The following is an 18,708-nucleotide window of genomic DNA, read 5'->3' as shown; positions in this document are numbered from 1 at the left end:
TCATTTAGTCCATTTTTTTTAACAGATGAGGAAACTGAGTATCAGGTTAAATAATCTGCCCAAGAGCACCCAGGAAGTAAGTGGTGGAGCTTGGATTCAAACCTATGTCTTCTGATGTCAAACCCTGCCACCTTCCCATTGTACTACGCTGTGTCTCAGTTTTCTTGCTGTAAAACCAGAGTAGCCAAAAAGACCAAAAGGCTGAGAAGCTGAGAATATGTGAGGAGCCTCCCCACTCCCACTTCTCTGACTGCTCAGGATAGTGATCTTCCATGTTGCTGGTGGACTAAAACTAAGAATGGATTCATGCCTAGAGGATGGTGGGATGTCCTTGCATGGCCTATAGTTCCTGGTTGTTCAGTCAGAAACAAAATGTATCAGACTAAAGGGAGGAAAGTCTTATGAGCACATTGGAGCAGGATATTTATCAGGAATCAGAAGAGGCTTTTGGGGTGAACAAGTCCAACCCACCCATTTTATAGATGAGGAAAATCGAGTTTACAGAAAGGAAAGCATATTACTCGAAGTCACAACAGCTGGTGGATGATAGAGCCAGGAACTGACCCTAGATCTTTTAACTCTAAATGACAGACTCTTCTACTACACTAATCCTTACCATTCTGCACTCTTCATATTCAGTTAAGAAGTCCTTTCTTCTTATTGTGACAAAAGCTCCCTATGAAAAAAGCTGCTGATTTAGAATAGTGACCAAGAATGCAAGACGGGATTTCATCTTCAGTATTCCCTGGCAGTCACTGGGTCAAGGAGGCTTTCATTATGGAGGAACAGTATGGCGTTGGCTAAAGTGCACCATGAGCAGGTTTAGCTGTTTCTCCTCTTATTGGAACACCATTCTGTGGTTTTACTATTTACAGCTGAGCTTTATTTACTCCAGAATAGATGTCTGGGGCTGGGCAGGGCTGTTAACTATTGTTTAAGGGGATGAGGAAATTGGGCAAAGCTCCTGGTTACCTGGAATTGGAACACCCAGGTCTGAAATGTCTGTTCAAAGTTACAGGACAGGTCTTTAATGAATGTTTGCTTGTACCCTGGCATCTGTGTGTGTTGGGCCTTGCACGGCATAATTTGCTCTGTCAACTGGCCACATGGTATATTCTTTGTAAAGTGATCTGCAAGGGTCTGGAATCTGGCCAGCTAATGGAAAGCTTTCTTCCCACAGGAAAGACATCTTCTGGGTATCAGGATTACAAGATCTGCTCCCTTGACAGCTTTCTCCACTGTCTCAAGATCAGGAACATTTTTTGTAAAGTATAAATTACTTTTTCTTAGAAAAATAAGATTAAAGGAGCTGAATCTGATTTTCCATGACTTCTTCAAAATCCTGATAGCTTTCTTGCCCCAAGACTCTCTGAGACTCAGTTTCCTATTCTGTAAAATTGGGTCAATAGTACTTACACCAGGTACAAGGTTGTGATGAAGGCTCTTTGCAAAACCTAAAGGCTATATAAATGTGAATTCTATTTAAAAATTCTAATAGCACCTGAAGAAGGCCCACAGTTGGGATATGCCCCTTCATTTCCCTCTTCTGTGTCCCTCCAGGCAATTTTCTCGCTTGCTTCCTCCTTTTTTGGAGACTTTTCAACAGTCACTCCTTGGCTCACTTTGTCTCTCTTTGTCACCTTTCTTTTCCTATCTAGAACGGGTTTGGAGGCTCCCTCTGGCAGGTCTAGATAAGGAAGGGGATTTCAGTTGACATTTCGAAGCTGAATGAGCTGGTGAGAAGCCAGCACTTTGCTAATCAGGAATAAGGCAGTCTGGTGTTGTTAAGGAGGACTGTTCGTGGATCTGGGAGACCCGAATTTTTGTCTGAGCTTGGATACTTACTTTGTGACCTTGAGTAAATCGCTTCTTGGCACCTCAGCTGCCTCATCTTTTCAATGAAAGAGGTGAAAATTTGATGGTTTTGAGAAAATCTTCTGCTTCTCATACCCTGTGGTTGGTTATAGACCACCAATTTTTAACGTGAGGTCAGAGAAACTGATTTTTAAAATATACTTCAGTAACTGTCTTTCTATAATTGCTTTCCTTTGTTATCCAATGTATTTTGTTTTATGCACTTAAAAGCATTTTTTTTCTGAGAGGGTCTATAAGTTGTACTAGATAGTTTGAGTACTCCATGACCTCCCAAAAGGACCTCTATTCTGCAGTGATACATTCTGAGGAAGAGCCCTCTGGAGAAGGTCAAAATTGGTATCTCTCTCCTGTAACCAAACAGCAGGAGAGTTTAGGAGACCTAAGGGTAGAAATGTATGAGATGAAACCGCTAAGGGCAAAAATGCCATTAGCTTCTTGTGGCAAAAGCAAACAAAATGTATGCCCATGAAAAACGCAGCTGAATAGCAAATACGAACACTCGTATTGGACCTCATCACCCAGATTATTCACTAAATTCCCCAAAGGTCTTGGCATTAGGAAAAATGGTTTACCAATAGTCAATAGGGCCCAGGTTGGTAGGTAGGTTGTATGATAGCATCAGAGAAGCATTGAATTCAGAAAATGGAAAGTTTTGGGTCTAAATTGGAGCTGATATTTAGCATCTATATTCTATCAGTATATGCACATGTGTAAAAGAGACAGGGGGGCTGGTATATAATGAATCAATTTTTTAAAAAATGGATATACAAATATACCCATGTCTCTGAAATGACAGGATTTCTTTCCTAGATGGTACTAGGATGGTGGCCATGGCTGGGCAATCACTCCTTTGCTTTTTCCTATCTTTAAAATGGGTATAGGACATGGAATATCTATTGCTTATCAGATATTTGAAATTTAGAGGCATGATTCTTCTGAGATCACCATGCTTCTTGTGAGTGTATATATTGTATTTACATGTATGTATATAAATGTATGCAGCTAGGTGGCTCAGTGGATAGACTGCTGGGCCTAGAGTCAGGAAGACTTATCTTTCTGAGTTCAAATCTGGCCTCAGACACTTACTAGCTGTGTGATCCTGGACAAGCCACTTAACTCTTTTCGCCTCAATTTCTTCATCTGTAAAATGAGCTGGAGAGGGAAATGCCAAACCACTCCAAGTATCTTTGCCAAGAAAACCCCAAATGGAGTTGTGAAGAGTTAGACACTACTGAAAAATGATTCAGAAACAACAAATATATGTCCATATCTATCTATAGCTATATGTAGATATTGATAGATACAGATGTAATATAGATATCTATATATGTCCCCTTCTCTTCACATATATAGCTAATACCTTGTTTAGACTCTCTGCACCTCTCACCCAGACTATTTCAATAGCCTTTTAACTGATCTGTTTGTCTTGGGTCTCTCTCCATTCCAATTCATCTGACCACATCCATCCCCATCCCCCAGAACCTCAGTAAGCTCTAATGGTTCCCTATGAGCTCCAGGATGAAATATAAACTTCTCTGTTTGGCATTTAAAGGTCTTCAGGCTCTGTTCCCTTCCAACCCTTCCAGGCTTTTCACACTATATCCTCTTTCTATACATGTATCATCCTGTTATACTTACCTTCTTGTTCTTCTTTGAAGAGGCCCCTCCATCTCCTCTGGGTCTTTGCATTGGCCATCTCCCATACCCACAATGCTACTGGTTTTCACAACTTCAAGACTCAGCTCAAATCCCACCTTCTAAAGGAGGCCTTTCTCAGTCATATCAGCTGCTAGCAACTTCCCTTTTCAGATTACCTTCCATAATTATGCTGATAGGGCAACCAAACTGTGCATACCCTTTGATCCAGCAATACTGCTACTAGCTCTGTATTCCAAAGAGATTATAAAAATGAGAAAAGGACCTACATGTGGAAAAATATGCAGCCCTTTTTGTGATGACAAAATATTGGAAATTGAAGGGATGCCCATCAACTGGGGAATGGTTGAACCACCTGTGGTATATGAATGTAATGGAATACTATTGAACAATAAGAAACGATGAACAGGCAGATTTCAGAAAAGACTGAGAAGACTTGTGTGAACTAATACAAAGTGAAATGAGCAGAACTAGAAAAACATTGTACACAATATCAGTAACACTGTGTGATGGTCAACTTTGAATGACCCCGTTCTGCTCAACAACACAGTGATCTAAGACAAGTACAAAGGATACATGAAGGAAAATGCTATCCACATCCTGATGTAAAACTGATAAACTCTGAACGCAGACTGACGCATATTTTTTTCACTTTATTCTTTTTCATGGGTTTTTCCTTTCAATCTATTTCTTCTTTCACAACTGTGACTAATATGGAAATATGTTTTACATGATTGCACATGTATAACCTATATCAAATTTCCTGTCATTTTCAGAAGAGAGGAGGGAGGTAAGGAGAAAAATTTTGAACTCAAAATCTTGTAAAAATGAGTGCTAAAAATTGTCTTGACATGTAATTGGGAAAAAATGCTATTAAAAAAAGGAGTACCTTCCATCTACTCTGTATATATTTTTCTATACACTACTGACAACACCAGCCATTCTCAAAGTGTGGTCTGGGTACTCCCTTTTAGGGATCCATGAAGTCAAAACTTTTCATTTTAATATAAAGACATAATTCTCCTTTTTCGTTCACTTTTTCAGGAGTGAATAGGGTTTTCCAGAAGCTACTTTACCTGTGAATTAAAAATGTAGCTGCAAACATGAAGAATGAGTGAACACCTTGTTTGTAGAATTGTGCTTTTTCCTTAAAATGGATAAATCTACAGACATGGTTGGTATTGCCTGGATTTGTCCAATATTGATACCCCCTAATCACTGAAGAAGATCTTTAATGTGAATGCTTGGCAACAAACCCGAGTGATGCCAAAACATTCAAAGTAATGAATAACTTTTTGTAATTTCATGGTTTATCTTGGAACAAGTGTGGTGACATTTGCGCTGACAGTGCAAGAATAATTTGAGATTTACATGTAGAAAAATGTCAAACAATGCTACTTCTCATTCATTTTTTTGTTTTGAAAACTAGATAATTTTTATAAAAATATGCTATTCATGTTAACATGTAATGAGTTTATTATTACAACTTTAAAGTGGATGAATAAATATTTTTAAAAGATCAATTTTAATTTCTAATATTGTAAATATTAACACATAACCCACATTAAAAGAAACTCTTTGGAATCCTCAATAATTTTTAAGAGGGTAAAGGGGTCTTAAAATAAAAAAAGTTTGAAAACTTTGAGATTGTTTTATTTCCCCTATTACAATGGGAGTTTCTTGAGGGGAGGGACTGTTTTCATTTTTTTGTATCTCTAGCACTTAACAAGGTGCTGAGACAGAGTAAGAGCTTAATAAATGCTGTAGACTCATTATACATGTATAGAAGCCCACACATATATTTATGCAATATATCTTAGTATATTATATGTACATATATGTATCTATGTATATGTATGAATGCATACATATACACAATCTACATATATAAATAAAAATTTTACTTAGTGCTCTAGGCAAGATGCTATATAGTCAGTAACTAAATTATGTGGTATCAAGATCCATAACTAGGGTGAAGCAGCTAGGGCTTTAAAATTGAGAGATTAACAACACTTGGATCCCACCAGCAAATAGAAAGAACTGAGCTTAGCCCCCTGACTGCCTCTCTTCGTGGGAGGCTCCATAGTGGCACCCTTAAAGTAGTTCATGGTCCTTCTCTTATCTCTTTCCCACTGGGGTTTAGGTCCTGAGTCCTAAAGTTTCTTCTACTCCCTCCACTAACTGAATTTTTATTAAAAATTTTTGGAAAGATACCTTTTGTGCTATTTAGGTGGCTCAGTAGATAGAACATTGAGCCTGGAGTCAGAAAGACCTGAGTTCAAATCTGGCCTAAGATACTCACTAGCTATATGACCCTAGGTAAGTCACTTAATCTCTGTCTTAATTTACTTGAGAAGGAAATGGCAAAACACTCCAGTATCTTTGCCAAGAATATCCCATGGACAGTGAGACCCAGAGAGGCTTGAAGAGCTGGGCTGGACTGAACAATAAAATTTGTGCTACTTGCCCCAGGCTTCATTTCTATCCTGCTGATTACAGCTTTAAGTAAATTTATAAAATGTTACAGGAGAGAGGTCGTGTTTAGTGTTCAGGCCCCTGAGTCAGGAGACTCACGTTTGAAACTCTTCTTTGATGTCTGGTCCCTGTGTGACTTTAAGCAAACCATGGCACTCCTCTGGGCCATTTGAGAATGAGAAGGCTGGGCTGACTACCCTAGGTCCTTTGCAGCTCCAATTCTGATTTTTAATTTGAAAAAGCACAGGTCTTTTGGATATGAAAATAATGTAGATAAGCCCTATTAAAAGTTTGGTTTTGTCCCTTACAATGTACATATACAAGTAAAAATAATGAAGACTTATGATACATAGATTGTCACTTACATGAACTTTTGTCCCTTGAACATCATAAAACAAAAATTGTGTATCATAGGTTCTTAGACCCAGAACTGGAACACATCACAAAGGCTATCTGATACACCCTCATCCTCATTTTACAGATGAACTAATAGGCCCGAAGAAGGTCAATGACTTGTCCAAGGTGACACACGTAATTAGTGTCAAAGGTGGGATTTGAAACTGGGATCCTTTGATTTCAGACCTAGTCCTCTAGTTATTGTACTATATCATCACCAGCTGAAAGTAGAGAACTGTCTATCAATATAATAATTGACATTGACAACCTTACAAGGTAATTTACAAGAACTAAAAAAAAATAATCATTCATAAGACACTTCATTTCTAGATGAAGGATATTAATGTCTTAATTACAGGTTTAATTTAGTCTTATTGTAACATAGTTAGGGCTGGGGGGGGGCTGATGTCTGTTACTCATATTATGACATGTGGATAGATGACGACCTATAGAGTTTCTCCATTAATGGGATAGCCATCAACGGGGGTGTTCAAGGACTACTAGCACCTCTGGTGTGATGGTTGCTCATCCACCTTGGTGTCTACCTGGCATGAAACTCTCACCTGAGGTTCCTAGAAGCTGTAACATATGCAGCAGCTACACCTAAGTAAAATATCCTGATGGGCTAAACTAGGTTGAAGGTAACTGACAGGCCTCTAACCCCTCAGTGAGTTAGGGGGATGTCTACCCCAAGCACATGAAGACTTCCCTTGGTAGAATGGGCAGAAGAGAACAATTCCCTCCAGTGGTCATGAAAGTGACTGAAGCAGGTATTGTAGAGCTTGGTCAGACATCAGAGATGCCAAAGTCATCAACTACATCATGGGCCATCACCAGTCATCCTGACTTTGGTCCTACCACTGGACTTTGATGACTCTGAAAGAGAGCAAGATTGACAACTCTGTGCATCTCTGCCTCACTTAAATCCAATTTACTTGCAAGTCAAGACATTACCCATGATGCCACTGGTCTGCTTCAAAAACATGGACAAACAACCTCAACTTATCCATATGCATGTATAGATGTAGATACACATTTACACATGCATATATACATAGTACATATGAATACATATATGCTGAGTGAGCTAAATACCTGTATATTCACACATGCATATATATACATATATAGACACATATCTTGCACAGACAATATATATGGACAGTGAATGGGGCCCAGTGTTGAATAGGAAGAGGGAGAGTTGGGTTGCCTTCAAGAATTTGTAAATTCCTTTCGTGATTCCAAACTTTTCCCATAAACAAGAGTCTATATTTGCTTTTTTAAATTTTTTTTATTATAAATTTAAACATCAATAAACATGAACATTTTAATACAGAGAGAATGGAAGACCTGACTTCAAATCTGGCCTCAGATTTGAATTTACTGAGCAAGTCACTTAATCTCTCTGCATCTCAACTTCCTCATCTATAAAATGGTACTATTAATAATATTTACCTTGCACTGTTGTTGAGAGGACTGAGTTCACATATTGAAAGAATTTTGCAAACCTTAGAACAGTATACAAAATACTAACTATTCCTATGCATAGTTTGCTTTTTAAAGTATCTGTTGAATTTAATGCACTAGTCATAAAACTACCCTGCTTGCCTGTCTACCTTTCTCAACTTTCTTCTGGTCTCTTTTGTAAATTTTATTTATCTCTCCATTCGTTCACTCATTTATTCATTCATGTATTTATTTAACAATGAGGGTTAAGTGATTTGCCTAGGGTCACACAGCTAGTAAGTGTCTGGGGCCAGTTTTGAACTTGGATCCTCCTGACTCCAGGGCTGGTGTTCTTTCCATTGCACCACCTAGCTGCCCCTCTTTTGTATATTTTTCAAAAATATTTAGTTGATGGCTTTTTCTTTCTTTCTTTTCTCCTGTTTTATATCATTATCAATTTATTTTCCATGATCCTTACCAAAAAAAAAATTAATCTCACCCTTATAGTCAATTGAAACAAAAAAATCAGTTTATTGGCTAGGTCTGTAAATGTATGTCTCTCCAGCTCTTATGTCATTTCTCTGCAAAGAGGTGGAAAGTATGCATCATCAACAAAGCATCCTGACGTCATGACTGGTCACTGATTAGAGTTCTAATGTCTTTCAGAATGGTTTTCCTTTAATTATTCTGGCCATTGCACAATTCCCTCTCCTATTTCTGCTCATTTTACTTTACGTCAATCTCTAGAAGTCTTCCCGGATTTCTCCAAACCTGTGGTAGTTGTCATTTTTTTTTACAGTGAGATAATATTCTATTGTATTCATTTACCACAATTTGTTCATTCATCCCCAGTTAGCGGACTACAAATATTTTTGTGCCACTGTGTCTTTTCTGTCTTTGGCCTCTTTGGGGGCACAGACCTAGTGATGAATCAAAGACTATTATAATTGAATCATTTTTTCACCCATCTATAAAACATCAATATTCTGCTAGTGTTTTTGGCTTGAAGTCATGGAACACTACACTCTCCAAGGTGTCAGTAATGAGTATCATTACTAGAGGGTGATGGAGAAGGACATGCGGGTGTGAAAAAGCTACAATTTATCACAAATAAGAAACCTCAAAGAACTGAAATAAACATGGAAATGTGTGAATGAGAAAGATAGGCTAATCATATGGTAAGAGTAAGGGACAATCAGTTAATAGCCCAAGCGGTCCATTGGTGCCCTTCTGCTGTTCATTAAAAGCAAGGAAATCCCCCAGAGGTTAGGTGGACACTCCATGTCAAATTTAGGGGAGAACAGGAACCAGAATCCACAAGAATGGAATATCTAAATCAACGAAATCATAGCTCCATTGGAGTGTTTGAACTTTGAAGGAAGAATAAAGTCTTTATTAAACGCCTACCATGTGCCAGGTATTGTGCTAAGCACTTTACAAATATTCTCATTTAATCTCACAGTCACCCTGGGAGGTAGGTGTTATTATTAACTCCATTTTACAGATAAGCTAACTAAGGCAGAGGTTAAGTGACTTGCCCAGGGTCACATAGCTAATGTTTGAGGGAGGTCAGATTTGAACCCAGGTCTTCTTGATACCAGGCTCAGACTCTACGCACTATGCTACCTAGCTGTCTCTAAGTTGAAGTTTATTCCTTTATTCTGGGTCTTTCTCTTTTTTGCTTACACACACACACACACACACACACACACACACACACACACACACACACATACACATATACACATGTATAGGCTTTATAATAATTATCTAATTGTAGTTACATATTATATCATTATATATACGTAGAATATATAATTATATAATGTATGACTATATAACAAAGATGTTACATATTATAAAGCCTATACACATACATATGTGTGTATATGTACATACATATGTATATATGTGTATGTTTGTGTATTTGTATTGGGGTAGCTAGGTGGCACAGTGAATTGAGTGCTAGGCCTGGATTCTGGAAGACTCATCTTCCTGAGTTCAAATCTGGCCTCAGATACTTTCTAGCTCTGAGAACCTGAGTAAGTCACTTAACCCTGCTGGCCTCAGTTTCCCCATCTATAAAATGAGCTAGAGAAGGAAATGGCAGACAACTCTAGTATCTTTGCTAAGAAAACCCCAAATAGGGTCACAGAGTCAGACATGACTGGAAAATGACTGAATGACAACAATACACGTATAAACTTTACAATAAACTTGCAAAGACTTCAGTAAACTCACCAGGCACTCTAAAGTGAAACGTATTGATGATTTGATGCAATATAATTCCCAAAATAAGCAACATAAACCTCAATATAAACTTCCTCCTCTGATCACAGGAGTTTCTTTTGATTTAAGGATCATAATTCGATTTCATTTTGTATTATTGAGCATTCTAGGGGAAGTACTGAATGTTTGGGTCCCAGAATCTCTGAATTAAAAGGGATTGCAGAGAAAGGGATTGTTCTATGAAGTTCAACATGTGGTCATTCAGCTTTTGGTCAATGACATTAACTAGGGGAAGTCAGTTACCCCTGGGATAGGTCATTCCCCTTTTAGACATCTCCAGTTATTAAGAACTTTTCCCTTATAGCAAGCCTAATTCTGTCCCTACAGTAAGAATCACAGAGCTCCTATAGGGGAGATCTAGGAAGTAATTGCTGAGGAAAATCAGAGGATCAGAGATTTAGAGTTGGAAAGAAATTCAAAGGTCATATAGTGCTATCTCCTTATTTAGCAGATGTGGAGATGGAGGTCAATGAAGATGAAATAACTTGCTTAGGGTCAAACTGATGATAAATGGTAAAATTGGGACTCAAATGGAAGTCCCCTGACTCCAAATTCAGTGTTCTTTCCACTGTACCATACTGCCTGTCATAATTTTGGTTATAAAACTATAAAAACTTGTGTAATGGAGTATGGTTGATAAATAGCTGTAGAATTGTATTCATTGGTTAAGATGACTATACCAAGGAATACTGGAAAGAATATTGGACTTAAAGTCAAAAGACCTGAGTTCAAATCCCAGTTCTGGCACTTAGTACTTATGTGACCTAAGGGAGGTCATTTGGTTCACTGAATCTCAGTTTCCTCATTTGTAAAATGAAAGAGACATATCAGAATCCCTATAATTAGTTCATGCAACAAATTCTGTGATCCTATAATGGGATTAAAGAGTGAGAAAGAGTGGAAAGGAGACCCTACATTATGTGTCATCTATGTTTGTAACTTTGAGGTCACAACCTCTCTTCTCTTATCTGTAAAATGTGGATCAAATCTCACCTCAGACACTTGACACTCACTAGCTGTGTGACCTTGGGCAAGTCACTCAATCCCAACTGCCTCATCCTGGGTCATCTCCAGTCATCCTGATGAATATCTGGTCACTGGATTCAGATGGCTCTGGAGGAGAAGTGAGGCTGGTGGCCTGCATAGCCCTCCCTCACTCAAAACAAAGTCTAAGTGCAAGTCATGTTATCATTTCTCTGATGACATGGTCTTCTTCAGCCACGAAGGACGAACACACAAAATGTAGATAATCATACTTCAATTCCCTATCTCAAAGAGTCTGAACTTAGGAAAATCACTTTGGTAGATATATGGAGGATGGATCAGGGTGGGGAGAGACTTGAGGCAGGGAGATCAATTAGGAGGATACTATAATGGTTCAAGCTCGATATGAGAAGGGATTGAATTGTGGAGGTAGTTGAAAAAGTGAGAATTTCTTGTGAAGAAATGACAAGATTTGGTAACCAACTGGATATATGGTGTGAAAGAGAATGATGAGTAATAGATGACAATGAGGTTTGCAAACATGATTGACTAGGAGGATGGTTGACTAGGAGGATGGTTGCCTCCACAGTTGGTTGGTTGATATAACAGCAAGGATTCCGACATACACAGGAGAGCCTACTGTACAGGTTCTTAGATCTGCTTTTCTAAAAGGAAAGCAACATTTGTGGGGTCAACAATCTACTTTAATCAAGCACAGATATCATTCACTTAGTTCAGGGGAAAAAGTCAGCACCCTGAACTTTGGAGAAAATACAGAGAAACAAAAATCAACAGACGGGGCTTCCAACTGTCTGCCCATAAGCAATACATACATAGTTACCAGAGAGAGAAGCGCCAACATCTGGGTTTTCAACACCAGGGGGCTCTTTAGTGGCTTCCCAGAGTCTCATCTGGCCAAACAAATACTTCTAATGAGTAAGCCCCAAAGTAAGACCTTACCTCAGAGTATTTGTACACTTTTTAGAGCTGGAGGGCAGGACCCTCTGACCCAGTGCCTCAAAAGAAATTAACAAAAGGTATTGAGGCCTATTAATGGACAGCAAAGATCTTTAACTCTTTCCCTTCTCTCCCCCCATTAACCTTAAAGTACCATTGCAGTCAGTCAGTTGGTTGTTGCTCTTCGTTCTTGAAGAGGACCAAAATGACATCACTATGTTAGAGTCCAGTTACAGAGTATCTGACTGTGACTGACCAATACAAACTTGGAATGCTCTACCACAGGTTGGGCACCAATAGGCCCTGTGAACATTTTAGGTGGATTTTCTAAATTTGTACTTCTCGTTTTTCTTTTGAGTTACTTCATTTCTGCTTTTCTCATAGAGCACAGCACCTTCTCTGATGAGGGCATGCCATACTAGGTGGTCCTGTGCTAGTGTCTTCCATGTCACATAATGAAATTGGGAAAGGAGTAGTGGTTTTTTTTGAGGGGGAGGGGTAGATTATGGGTTCTGTTTTGGATACGTTGCATTGGAGGTGCTTAGGAGACAACCAGTTCAAAATGTCCATAAGGTGGCTGGCAATGTGGCACTGGAGCCCTGGATACATAGGTCTGGAATCAGTTGCATTTTTTCTTGTTCAGTTGTGTCTGATGCTTCCTGACCTCGATTGGGGTTTTGTTGGCAAGGATGCTAGAGAAGTTTGCATTTATCTGCATAGAGATGATAATTAAACCCATAGCAGCTAATGGAGTCTCCAAGTGAGAAAGTATAGAGAAAGAAGAGGAGGTATTCAAGGACAAGGCCTTGGGGGACACCCACTAAGAGAGGAGGTGATATAGAGGATGAACCAGCAAACAAAGCTAAGAAGAAGCAGTCTGATAACTATGGAGAAAACTAAAACTGTCATAAAAGCCCAGAGGAGAGACTATCCAGAAAGGAAAAGTAGTCAACAGCCGATAAAGCCCTAATGTGCCATACAAATATTAAATACAAAGTAGGGTAGGTGAAATAACATTGGACTTTGTACCAGTAAGCACCCCAACATACACAGGGGGACTTGCTACCACAGGTTCTTAGATCTGCATTCATAAAAGGAAAGCAACTTTCAACGGGTTAACAATCACTTTAATCAAGCACAGGAATCAGAGAAAATCAAAATTTCAGAGAAAATACAGAGAAATCAAAAGTCAACAGACATGCTTCCAAAATGTCTGACCATTACATGCTTACATGACCAAAGAGGGAAGCATCAACTTCTGGGTTATAGCAGTGGTTGGGGGTGGGGTGGTAGTGTCCTTAGCAGCCTCCCAGAGTCTCTCTGGCCAAAGAAACACTTCCACTCAGTAAGCTCCAGAGTAAAACCTCATTCCGAGTATTTATACACTTTTTAGAGTCAGAGGGCGTAACCCCAAGTGCCTCAACAGAAAAAAAACCCCAAAAGGTATTTGGGACCAACCTACAAAACAACTCCCCTAATCAAGCTTCCCGCAATGGACAGGCCCATCAAAGGGTGGGAAAGATCCTCCTTACCATTATTCAATCATTGGCACTTTTAATAAAATAAAAACAGCAAAAGATCCCATTTTACTTGCCATTACAGACTTAAAAGTCAAAAGAAATCTGGGTTCAAATACTGTTATGGAAAAATCACTTCACCTCCCCAAGTCTCAGTTTCCTCATCTGTAAAGTGGGGACAATACACCTGTAGCACCTACCTCACAGCATTATGAGGACCCAAAGGGATCATTTAGATAAACCACTTTGAAAACTTTAAGGCGCTAAATAAAGAGCAGGTTCTGTTATTTAACTTACATCATGAAGTTGGTAAATCGCAAAATACATCTTTCAGAAAACTTGAGAATATAAAAAAATGGAGGCTATAGAAAATGCCAAGGATGGTTAATTGAAATTACAGTAATTATGTGACTAGCAAAAGAAACCCAGATAATTTATGCAAATTTCAATGTGTTGGCAAGTGACTTATGGCAGCAATAGGTGACTAAATTTGCCTATAAGGAACCTTTGGGATTGCTTAGAAAGTTGAGTGGGAGGGATGGGACAGGTGGAGAATGCAGCAGTCTGCCAAATCAGACTGTGCAAGCCAGGGAATTCTTCCTTGAATTCTCTCCCCTTGCTTTTGGATATGCCCAAGTTTCCTCCATCTTAACAACAAAACAAAACAAAGCAAGCCTTGCTTAATGTTTCTGCTTCCTTCAGTTACTGTATGTATTATTTCTTTCCCTTCTTTTTCTGATGAACTCCACACTTCAATTCCTCCTTAAGCCCTGGTAAACTGGGTTTTTAAAACAGATTTATTGAGTGAACCAACCAACTTTTTGCCAAATCTACTGATCTATTTTTAGGCTTTTGTCTCCGTGACTCCCCTGCAGTATCTAATACTATGTGGTATATGAAGTGCGCTGGAAATAACAATGAATTTGGATTTAAAAGACCTAGGTTGGAAAGTTAGCTCTGTTACTACTTCTACGACCTTGAGCAAGTAGTTTAATGTTCTGGGCCTCAGTTTTTTTCATCAAGCTTCCCGCAATGGACAGGCCCATCAATGGGTGGGAAAGATCCTCCTTACCATTATTCAATCATTGGCACTTTTAATAAAATAAAAACAGCAAAAGATCCCATAATCCTTAAGAGATCTTCTAGCTCTAAATACTAGGATAACTCCCTTCTTCTCTAAACCCTTTCTTCCTTAAGATTCTGTTTCCCTAAATCATCCAAGTCTAATCACTTTTCCATCAGTTTCTCTTTTCTATCCTATCTCCTACCATCTCTTCTGACCGACGTCTTCAGAAAGCATGGTCTCTAATCTTCAATCTCTCCCTATCTATTAGCATATTCCCAGCTGCCTACAAATACCTGAAGTTATCTCCCAGTCTTTAAAAAACCTTCATCTGACTCTACCATCCCTTCAAGCTATCTTCCTTTATCTCTTCTCTTTCACCAAATTCTTTCTTGTTACCATTTTCTCTCCCCCCATTCACTTGTCAACTCCATCTCCTAACTTACTTATTGAGGATAGCACTATTTCCTTATTTAAAAATTGTTCCATTTAATAAAAATGTGTTATAAAATGTAGGTTCTGAAAAAAAAAGTCATAAATCCTTCAAGAAGCAGATTTAAAGTGAGCCAGATATTTATTGAAGTGATTAAAGGAAAACCTAAAGGTACTTAAAAAAAACTGACTTTTATACAAACTTGAACTTTTATACAAACTTGAACACAGTTAATAAGTGTCTGAGGCCATACTGGAACTCAGGAAGATGAATCTTCTTGACTCCGGCCTGGCACTTCATTCACTTCTTCTAGCTGCTTAATTGATGGTGCCTAACTGCATGGCACACTTAGTAACAAACAGCCTTCCAACTCAAACTCATAAATAGACATAACCATAAAATGACAGCACACGTCATATTGTTGCTAGCACCACCATTCTCCCAGTTACCTGGGTCTGCATTTTTTGCATCATTTTGCTAACTGGCTTTAGGATCACAGATTATAGAATTTGGAATGGAAAGAGAACAGAGATAAGTTATTCTTGTCTATGGTCTTTCCTCCAATCCACTCTGCCTCCTGCTACCCAGACAATCTCCCTAAAACTTCTTTTTCTTCATGCCACCCTCTTGAACATATACCAGTTCTTTAATTTCTCTGGGCAGCTGCCTGGCACAGTAGATAGAGCACTGGGCCTAGACTCTGGAAGACTCATCCTCCAGAGTTCAAATCTGGCTTCAGACATTTAGTAGCTGTGTGACCCTGGGCAAGTCACTTCACCTTGTTTCCTCAGTTTCCTCATCTGTAAAATGAGCTGGAGGAGGAAATGACCAACCACTCTATTTTGCCTAGAAAACACTCAAATGGGGTGACAAAGAGTTGGACATAACTGAAATGACTCAACAACAACAAAAATGCCTCTGACATAAAATCTAAACTCAAGACTGTTCTCAGTCTAACTCTACGCCCTACCTGTCCAACCTTTCTTTAACTACTCCTCAAAACTCTTTGCTCTGGCCAGATACAATTTGACCCTGCCTACAAACGTGCTGCCTTGTTTCATAGCCCTTGGTCACGCTATTTCCACAGCCATTTCAATCCAACACCAATCCAACTTTTAGATCTCAATTAAAGCCTCTTTTCTTTTAGGAGGCCTGAGGCTTCTAGTCTCCAAAGTTATATAGCCAACACTTATCTGCACTCTGTTTGCCCTATCACTCAGCTCTCACAGTCTTTTAGTTTTTTCTTTTCATGCTTTCTTATTTCTTTCAGTTTGATTGCAAGGAGCTGGAGGCGAGATTTCTCCCTTATCTGCCTTGGATCTTTGCTATGGAATCCAGTGATGAAAGACTGAAATTTGTGGTTCCCAAATCCTCAAAGTCTGACCTGGCAAGCAACACGACCAATGCCTTAGGAATCATTGGATCACATATCCAGAACTGGGAGGAACCTCCTTAGTGATCCCGTCCAACTCACTCACATTTAGGGATGAACTAAGACCCTGGGGGTTTTAGTGACTTTCCTAATGTTACATTGTAAATGGTGGCATCTTAATCTGAACCTATGTCTTCGGACTACAAACCCAGTAGCCTTTGCACTGTATTGTATTACCAGGCGCATAAACAGCACGCTATGTTTCCAAAAACCTTACTCCAATGAGAGCTATGGATTCCAATATCTAAATCGGAGAAAAGGAATATTTGTGTCCTCAGGGACAGCTCCCATATGAACTACACACCTGTCCATCTCCATACTCCTAATATCTGCTTTTGTTTTCTTTCTTCTGCTGCATTCGCCCCATTCACCGGTGGGGTCTCGAGATATGTGTATTCCGTCGCTCACAACAGGAGGAAAGGTGGGGGGAGAGGTCGGGAAGTATGACCTCCCCGGTATAACCAAGAGAGGAGTGATGCTGAGGAATCCTTGCCGCTCCCTATTCCATCTGCCTCCTCGGTTCATTTCGTTCTTGCGCTGGGAGGGGGGTTCTCCTGCCCTCCTGAGGCCCACTCTTCCTGGCACTTGAGGGGGCTGCTTTACCCATCCATTGGCTCACCTACCCGGCCCTTCTCCAAGTAGTTCCCGCCATCTCCCTTCCGGGACCTTCCCCCTCTTGTCTCCCCCAGCTCGGGCCTCCTTCACCTTGGCCCTGGCCGTCTGGAGATTCCGCCGGTCCCCTCCAACCTTCCCTGTCCCCAGGTCCGGGGCGCAGAGTGCGCTCGGTGCGCAGGGTGCTCGGTGAGGGAGACGGCCTCCCCGTACCCCATCCCAGCCTCGCCCCGGGAGGGAGTGTCTGGGTAGCCCCGAGCTCTCCGAGCACGGCATGCCCACGGTGCGGGCTCCGGCCTCGCGCGCTCGGGGCGCGCCCACATTTGCCTCCGCTGTCCATCGTGCCAGCCGGCTCCCCGGCTTCAGCTCGCGGGAGGGGGGAGAAAGAGCGAGCGGGCCGGCTCTCCGCCTCCTCCCTGCACTGTGCACGCCCACTGCGTGTGTGTGTGTGTGTGTGCGTGTGTGTGTGTGTGTGTGTGTGTGTGTGTGTGTGCAAGAGCCAGCGCACGCACAGACACACACACACACACACACACACACACACACACACACACACACACACACACACACACACACACACACACACACACACACACGCACGCGCGCTCGCGGGGCGGGGAAGCCTGGCTCTGCCAGGAGAGCGGAGCCGCGTCGGTCACTCCCAGGACTTCGCTCCGTTCCCCGGCTCTCCTTGGGCTCCGGCTCCCGAGGGCGGCGCGCCCGGAGGCACGCAGGCGGCTCCCAGGCTTGCTCCCACCCACCGTCCCTCCCCTCCGGGGACAGGATGAGGGGGCTCGTTCCGCGGACTGCTCGCCAGCGTTTCTGAAGCCGGAGGAGGACCAGGGGGAGAGCCGCACGCCCTTTCTCTGCCCGCCGGGACCGGAGCGGAGAAGGAGCCATGAAGCCGGCTCCGTGGAGGATCCTCCTCTCGCTGCTGCTGTGGCTCCTGCTGGAGGTAGGCACTGGGGACCGGGGCTGCCCGATCACCTTCGCAGATGTGTCCTGGAAACGCAAACAATAACCCAGAAAGGAGCGGTGGCGTGGCAAGTTCGGGGACCGGCTGCCTGCCTCGCGATCGCCCGGGACAAGCCCACCTCGAGGACACCGGGGCGTTGGTTTGGAAACCGGGGCTCACCGGAGGCACCGATATCTAGATGCACAAATGCCAGCCGCTGAATAGCCTAGCTTAGAGTCACTGCTGAGACACCCTGGAAAGGGGGTCTGCCGTGCCTGACCCTTTCCCCGACTCCTCTCTCCTCCCTTGTAGCCAGCTACCTCTTGGCTGGACATGCTGCTTTATTTGGGTTTGTCCTCTCCAGTGCGGAGGAATCAGGAACCTTTTGGAAAGGAAAATCTGTCTGGAGGTAGCCTGGAAATGAGTATGTTGAGCTGGGAAGGTGGATAGGGAAAGGCCTTATCTTACCTAGGGACTGTAGGGGAAGAACTACTATCTCCCCAGAGGCATCCTGGGGAGCAAATCTGTGGATAAGGTTATTAGGAAGTCCTCCTATTGAAAGTGACGTGCCCTGAATTTCGTTTGGTCTCGGTGCGGTCGGTTCACCTTGGGCTCCTG

At 41.3% G+C, this 18,708-nt stretch overlaps 1 protein-coding gene across 1 annotated transcript in view; it reads left to right on the top strand.

Annotated features, from left to right (window-relative positions):
* Positions 1-17,502: 17,502 nt before the first annotated feature.
* The window catches only part of VOPP1 (VOPP1 WW domain binding protein), a 190,851-nt gene continuing 189,645 nt past the window's right edge, over positions 17,503-18,708 (top strand). The window contains exon 1 of the mRNA XM_072598200.1: positions 17,503-18,090. Within this exon, the coding sequence (XP_072454301.1) occupies positions 18,034-18,090 (57 nt within the window). The 5' untranslated portion in view covers positions 17,503-18,033. The remainder of the gene's footprint in view (positions 18,091-18,708) is intronic.

The sequence above is a fragment of the Notamacropus eugenii genome, chromosome 3 (assembly GCF_028372415.1).
Source record: "Notamacropus eugenii isolate mMacEug1 chromosome 3, mMacEug1.pri_v2, whole genome shotgun sequence".
Classification (NCBI taxonomy): domain Eukaryota; kingdom Metazoa; phylum Chordata; class Mammalia; order Diprotodontia; family Macropodidae; genus Notamacropus; species Notamacropus eugenii.
Note: the sequence above shows the minus strand (reverse complement) of the source record. Positions and strands in the feature narration are given on the sequence as shown.